Below are 7,424 nucleotides of genomic sequence, written 5' to 3'. Positions count from 1 at the left end.
CGGAGCTTTCCGTGGCCGGGGTGTTCCCACCGAGATGCTCTCTTCCTGAATAAACACTGTTTGCTTCCAGAGCGCATGCACTGCTCTTGGGGGTGACAGTGCCCTCTCTGCCTCCTCCCTCCCTCATATCCCGGACGAAATCCATCAGCGACTCCTGCATGCTCCATCTCCCCAGATGAGTCCCCCATGCAGGGGAAGTGAATCCGGGGTGAGGGCTGGTGGGGGTCCCGACTGATAAGAGTCAGTAGTAGAGGGTCTGTGGGTACATCTGCTCCCGAAGGAGACGGTCCCTCAGACGTTGTCACAGATGGAACCCAAGGCAGGCATGAGGCAATGGATCTGGCCTCTCTGGGATCCCTGAGGGGAGCGTCCAGATGCCCCAACCCAAATGTTGCCCTACAGGGCCCAGAACCCGAGTGAGTGTGGAGGGCACGGGTTGTGCATGCTGGGTGATGGATTCATTTCCGGAGCCTCCTGCTATCACTACTGGTACCAGATTTACGCTGACCACTCCTGTACACCCAGCTAGACTTCGGCTCTGAGCTCCGAGTCCAGGACTGGAGGGCTGACATCTCAAACTTACAGTTACCAAGAGGGACCCACAGCTGGCGAGCCACTCTCCCTGCACCCCTTCACTTTCTCATGCCTGAAGGTGGCCCCTGTGGGCACCCAGCTCCTCCTTTCCAATTCTTTCTTGTTTTTTTTGAGAGGAAGTCTTCCTCTGTTGCCAGGATGGAGTGCAGTGGCATGATCTGGCTTACTGCAACCTCCGCCTGCCAGGTTCAAGCGATTTCCTGCCTCAGCCTCAATCTCTTGACCTTGTGATCCGCCCGCCTTGGCCTCCCAGGGTGCTGGGATTACAGGCATGAGCCACTGTGTTCCGCCTTCAGTTCCTCCTTTCCATGCAGCCCACCCCCAACGGCCAACCACCCCACCTCCCGCTGGCCGGCTGCAGAAGCCTTCCCGCAGTGTGCCCCCTTTGCTGCTTCTACCCAGTGCCTGGGCTACCTGAAGCCCCGGGGAAGCAGCTGTTCCCTGGGCCCCGGCTGTGTGGCTGCCCCTCTTGTCTGGCATTCCCCACCGGCTGTGGTTTCAGCTGCACTGGCCTCTCTCTTTGCCTGCCCCGCTGTGCGTCCTGTGCCCCTAGGCCCCTGGCAGTCATGTTTCCACACTTATGTGTGCTGTCGAGACATCTGGTGCCATCCTAGATGCTGAAGATTTGGCAGGGGGGGCAAGAGAGACACAGACTCCTGTCCCCAGGGCCTCACTCATCAGTAAGAAGACACAGTCCCGAGGCTCTCACCCACAGCACGCAACAACCGCATGGTCAGATGCTTCTCCGTGGACCTGTCCTGCATATGGCAGGAGTTTTAGCGGCACCCCTGGCCTCTACCCACTAGAGCAGACTGCCCCAACAGTCGGGACAACCCAAAATGTCTCCAGATACTGCCCGGTCTCCTCAAGGGCAAAACTGCCTCCCCTCCCCGCACTGCCCCCGAACACGACTGGACACAATAAACAAGCCACAACTTCAAGAAAGTGCATAGTTGAGAAGGTGAGAAAAATGAAGACAGGGTGGGTGCTGGTGTGGCTGAATGCCTGTGTCCCCCAACACTCCCACGTCGACGGCCTGGCCTGGAGCACGCTGTGTTTGAAGATGGGGCCTCTAAGGTAGTAACTCAGGTTAAATGAGTCACAAAGGTGGGGCCCTTATCCATGGGATGAGTGTCCTCCCAAGAGTGAAGGAGCTCGGGCTCTCTCTGAGCACATGCGCTTAGGAAGAGTAAGACGTGGCCCCCGCAGGCCCAGAACAAGGTTCTCACCCCAAGTGGGAGGGGTTGGCCCGTGGGTCTTGGACTTCTGGTCTCCGGAACTGAGAAAGTAAATTTCCGTTGTCTCAGCCCCCAGGTCTGCGGTGATTTGTTATGGCTACTCATGCAGACTCAGACAGGTGGGCTGGCATGGTGGCTTGGGACAGGGTGGGGGGAAGACACCAGCGAGCCTGGAGGTGGGAGAAGCCCTGGCCATCTGCAGGACCGGCGGGTCTCAGCTGAGGGAGGCTTGCAGTCCAGGCCCAGCAGGAGGCCCAGCAACTGGGCAGGGGAACGGGTGGGGCAGGTTGGGAGAGGACAGGGGACCTTGAGGGCCCTGAGCCGTGTCAGGGCTTACACTTCCATTGGCGGTGAGATGGGAGCTGTGGAGCCTCGTGCCCGGGGGGCAGCACTGGATGTGGTCCCAAAGGCCCCTCTGCACTCACAGCAGCCAGGGGGCTTTGAACGTACTCAACGCCGCTGAGCCGCACGCTCAAAACTGGTTAACATGGGAAGTTTTACGTACACTTTACCAACACTTTAAAATAAAGGTCTCCTGACTGCCTTGTGGAGACTGGACCGCAGGGGCCTGGAGGCAGTGAGACAGTGAGGTGGCGACTCTGCAAGCGCAGGTAAGGGGCTGGGACCAGGGCCAGAGAGGCGCGGGGCGGAGAGAAGGACTCCCGTGGCTGCGGGGTTGGCGCTGACAGGGTTTCTGGAAGGGTGGCTGTGGGCTCAGGGAAGGGGACGTGGAAAGGTGGGGGACAGGTACCGCCCAGCGACATGGGGCAGGAGCAGGGACAAATGGGAGGGAGGAGACCCTGACCCGACAGGAGCGGGCTGGACACGGAAACCGGCAGGCGCTGAACGGCTGGAGAGGTGCGGGCCACCGAGGGGCGCCAGGTGCGTTTTCCTCGGGTGCGGGGGAATGTCGGCCTGTTTGCTGGAGAGAACCCTGGGGTAGCGACTGTGCCTTGGGAGGACGCGGCTGGGCGGGAGCAAAGGTGCGCGTGCGGCCCGAGGGTGCAGCGAGGTGCCCAGGAGAGGAGCGGGGAGGGAGTGCGCGGCGGGCGGTGGCCAGACTGGATCGTGGGACGCAACAGGCCCGCAGGCCCCGGGTGCCGGGGACGGGGAGAAGGCGCGCGAGGCGTGTACGGGGCGGGGCAGTGAGGCCGAAGGCAGCCGGGTGCCATCCAGACCCTGGGGCAGCAGCGAACTCGAGACTCCTGGCGACCCCAGGGCACCGCTGTCCGCAACGCCGCCGCTCGAGGCCCAGTCCGCCCCGCTTCTGGGGAGGCGTTTCCCTTCCCCGCGTGGACGCGGCCGTCTGTGGGCGGTGAGGGCAGGGGGTGGCGGGAGCAGGTCACCAGCGGGCGCGGCGTGGGACGGATGGGGAGAAGGACACCTGCGGCCCGGCGCGTCCTCGGAGCGCACGTCTCACCCAAGGCTCCGCGGCCGGCGACCGCGCTGGACAAGCCGTCTGCGACCCTCGCCCCACCAGGGGACCGCGGCCGCCTGCTCCGGGCTCGGGGCTCGGGATGAAGAAGAGCGCGGAGATGCGCACTTGCCCAACGCTCGGCCCCGCCTGCGTGTCTGCGCGCTGGGGGTGGAACGCACCCCTGAGGCTGCACCAGGTCCCGAAGCCCGGCGTCAGCTCCACATGGAGCAGGCAGTGGCGGTCACGGGCACGCTCCCCCACCTCACCCCGCCGTCCCACCCCCGCTCAGGGTCGCGCAGGGGCGGCTGTGACAGCGCGAGAGGCAGGAGCTTCAGCGGCCCCAGCTTGTGCGGGGAAGACCACCCCCCAGAGGCTCGCGCGGACTGGACGCCAGAGGCTGGGGGTGCTGCGTGGCTAGCGGGGCGCCTCCCGGGAGGGGGCCTGGCGGGGGTGTGGCTCGTCCCGGAGCTCCCAGCCGCAGCGCAGGTGGGGGCGCCTTCTGCGGAGGCCACGGGCTCGGTCGGCGTGGGGCTGGGACCATCCGTCCCAGGGGGCCCGGGGCCCAGACAAGCACTTGCGGGCGCCCTCGGGGGCCACTGGCGGCACGTGGCTCTAAGGCGAACAGCCCTGAGTTCACGGGGCTGAAACCGGCACAGAAAGGCCGAGGACCTGTGCTCGGGGCTCCCGGCAAGCGGTTCTCCGGGCTCGGAGGACACCGGGAGGGGGCAACCGGGAGGGAAGGAGCAGGCTGGTGACCCCCTGACGCCCGAGGATCGCGGCGAGGCTGGGCCAAGGAAAGGCCGGCCGGGAGGGGGCAGATCCCTGGAGCGGATTCCCCGGGCCAGCTTCCTCCTCTGGGCGCTGCGAGGCCACCAGCCCGCGGTCGGAGGCCACGCGTTTCCGTGCACCGCTGCCGCCCCTCGCGAGCACCGATCGGCTCCCTCGGATCGTCCGCCACCCGCCGAGCTCCAGCCACAGATTTCCCACTTCCTCAGCTTTGTTCCCGCCGGTCTCGCTCCGGCGCCGCCTCCTCCAGGCAGCCCCTCTAGACTGCATTGGCCGTGGGCCCGGACGCTGCTCCCGGATGCGGCCCCGGGCCAGGGCTGGGCGCACCGGGGTCCCGGAGCATCCCAGGTGCCTTTAAACCGGCCGCTCGCGCAGTCTCGGGTTTCCATGACGACGACGTCGGAGGGGAACCCGGGCGGGGTTGGGTCGGAGCGCATGCGCGGTGCGCGCGGGACGCGGAACGTCTCCCCGAGTGGCCCGCGTTGCTGGTCCCGGGGAACCTGTACCGCGGTAAGGGCGGGGGTGCGGGCGTCCGAATGGGGGGTTTCGAGATCCGGGGCGCGGGCTGGAGGCTCGCTGGACCTGGGGACAGGCGTACTGGGGTCGGGGAGCCGGGGCTGGGGTGGGAGGGTCCAGGGCTCCGGGGCCTGGGGCGTGGACGAGGGTAGTGGGGCCCGCGGGAGGGACCGGGCTCACGGGCCTGGGGTGGGCGCCGCCGACCCCCGACTGGCTTCAGGGCGGCCCCGTTCCCTCCGCTGGCCATGGCCCCCCCGCCCGCGTGCCGGTCCCCGATGTCGCCGCCGCCGTTGCTGCTGCTGCTGCTGAGTCTGGCGCTGCTGGGCGCCCGGGTCGGTGCCGAGACCGCCGGGAGCGCCGTCCCCGCGCAGAGTAGGTGCGGGGTCCCGGGGTCCGGGGAGCGGGGCGGGGCTGTGCTAGGGGCGTGCGGGCCGGGGCTCCTCGGGGAGGACCGCGCCTCGCCTTTGTTCCCGGGAGCGGGTCCTCCCCTTCTCCGGAGATGGTGGCGTGGGGAGTGGGGACGTGCGCTCTGCGGCTCTGGGTGGACCGGCCTAGGGTGCGAGGGGGCCTTGCGGGTGACCCCCTCTGCACCCTCTCCACCCTGGCCCGCACCCCCCCAGGCCGCCCATGCGTGGACTGCCACGCCTTCGAGTTCATGCAGCGCGCCCTGCAGGACCTGCGGAAGACAGCCTGCAGCCTGGACGCCCGGGTGAGTGCCCGCGGCGCGACGGTCCTCGCGGGCTTCCCGGGGCTAGGGAGGGCAGGGAGGATGCGGAGGAGGCACCCTTGGGGAGTGGAGGGTCCCTCAGGCTTCACCCCTGATTTAAGACCCCGCACCTTCCCCTGGCTGGCCCCAGTCATCTTAGGGACATTCTAGACACCCGTCTCGCCTATGAGACCCCCCCATCTCCAGCATGCTCTATTTCTAGCCCCTCCCCCAGAAGGCCCTCACCGGGCGTTTTGTCCTGTGAGCGCCACTCCTGAGGGCTGTGACAGACCTGGACCCTGGGAAAGGACTATCAGTCCAATCCAGGATCTTCTTCTAGGTGGGGAGAGGCCCTGGGACAGAGGAGAAACTGAGGCCAGGAAAGAGGATGTGGCCAAAATCTCAGGAATGGGGGTCAGGCTGGGAAGGGCGGCCTGAATCTTGTGTGGGTGCACAGGTTGGCCAAGGCCCCCTCCAAGCCTGGATAAACAGGACCCTCAGGCCGTGGGTGCAGCTAAAGAGTTCTTGTCCGTGCCAGCGCTTGTGCTTTTTCCTGGAAAGGGAGAATTCCAGGAGAGAGAAAGCAGGGAAGACCCTGCCTGGTTCCACCCCCACCAGCCCTACTGACCTTCTTCGGAACATTCCAAGGGGCTCAGACTGAGACCTGGAGCCCTCTCCCCCTCATGGAGCCTGGAGCTGGGCTTTTGGGAGGAGCCCTTGGGCATGAGGGTGGGAGGGAGTGGGAGACAGCGGACCCCTGCGAGTGGTGTGGGAGCTGGAAGAAGGCAGGCGGGCACTTGGGTGTGGTGTGGGCACCTGCAGACCCCAGGCAGGCCCTGTCAGTGGGAGCCACCGCAGAGGGAAGGGAAGGCCAAGAGAAGGCTGGGAGGCTCTGGGTGTGGGGGTTAGAGCCAGGACCTCACCTTGTCTGTCTCAGGAGCAGGTGGAGATGGGGCTGCCTTGGCTGGGCGGGGGCCCGGGCAGTGCCCATGGGCAGCTGGGCTGCCCCTCACACCTCTTGTTGCTTTGCAGACGGAGGCCCTTGTGCTGCAAGCCGAGCGCCGTGCTCTGTGTGCCTGCTGGCCGGCCGGGCGCTGAGGACCGTGCCCTGTGTGCCTGCTGGCCAGCCAGGTGCTGAGGACCGTGCTCTGTGTGCCTGCTGGCCGGCCGGGCGCTGAGGACCATGCTGCTCCCTGTCAATAAACGCCCAGCAGCATGCATGTGTCCTTTCTACCTGCTCTGGCCACCATAGCCCCTGCGTCGTTGCCTCCAGCAGTCCTGGGTGGGGCCCCTCTCTGGGCATGGGTTTCCCCAGCTGTTCCACCTGGGCAAGCCCTCTTGGTTGTCCCACATCGGCGCCCATGCGGAGAGGTGGACACACGTGTCCGTCCATAGGGCCCTGTGCTTCCTCAGACCTGCTCCCCTGCCTGCCTGCCCTTGTTTTGAGGCTGGAGAAGTGTAGAAGTTGGCCTGAGCCCCCTGAGTCCCCAGAGCAGCTGCCCCAGGGCTGAGCCCCTCCAGGGTCCTGCACCGCTGAGCTGGTGGACCAGGCTGCCTGAGGCTCCTGGGGAGAGAGGACAGGGCCACCCCCCACAGCCTCAGCTCCCACCCACTGCCCTGAGCCTGGTTCCTGGTCACTGGGGAGCCCTGGATGGGAAGTTGATGTAGCCACACTCCCATCCACACACCTGTGTACACAGGGCCCAAGTGGCCTTCAGGTGAAGCAGACACCTCCCTCTTTCCATTCATTCTGTAAATGCTTTTTCAGTAAAAGTAGAGCCTTTTATTGAAGTCATGCAGGCACATGGTTAGAAACAAAATCATGGCAACAGCAGGCTGGAGGTGACTGCCATGTGCCCTCAAGATGAGGCCACTGGGGCTTTGGTTCCCTGGCCCTGGTGCTTCAGCCTGGCACTGGAGGAGCTGGATGTGCCTGGTATCTGCAGTGAACAGAGTCCCCCCTTGGAGCTGGCACACGTGGAGCGACTGAGTCAGGTGTCCAGCTAGGAGGATATCTCTCCCTCTGCTGCAGGCCAGGGAGAGCAGGGCTCTGGGGTCACTGCAGGCCCCAGGCAGGGTGGCGAGTAGGGCAGGAACCAGCACCTGCTCAGAGGTGGGGAGGCTGAGCCTTCACTTTAGGGGTGTGGCCTGGGCAGTGCTCACATCC

The 7,424-nt window shown here is 65.7% G+C and overlaps 1 protein-coding gene across 1 annotated transcript; it reads left to right on the top strand.

Annotated features, from left to right (window-relative positions):
• Positions 1 to 4,322: 4,322 nt before the first annotated feature.
• NICOL1 (NELL2 interacting cell ontogeny regulator 1) lies at positions 4,323 to 6,488 on the top strand. Its single transcript, XM_054253565.2, is given in 5 exon segments — positions 4,323 to 4,503; positions 4,505 to 4,545; positions 4,772 to 4,923; positions 5,172 to 5,260; positions 6,290 to 6,488. Coding segments are annotated over 5 exon segments (429 nt in total). The 5' UTR covers positions 4,323 to 4,422; the 3' UTR covers positions 6,356 to 6,488.
• Positions 6,489 to 7,424: the final 936 nt, after the last annotated feature.

Source organism: Callithrix jacchus, chromosome 3, assembly GCF_049354715.1.
Source record: "Callithrix jacchus isolate 240 chromosome 3, calJac240_pri, whole genome shotgun sequence".
In the NCBI taxonomy this organism is placed as follows: Eukaryota; Metazoa; Chordata; class Mammalia; order Primates; family Cebidae; genus Callithrix; species Callithrix jacchus.
This window is presented reverse-complemented; position numbering and strand designations above follow the sequence as displayed.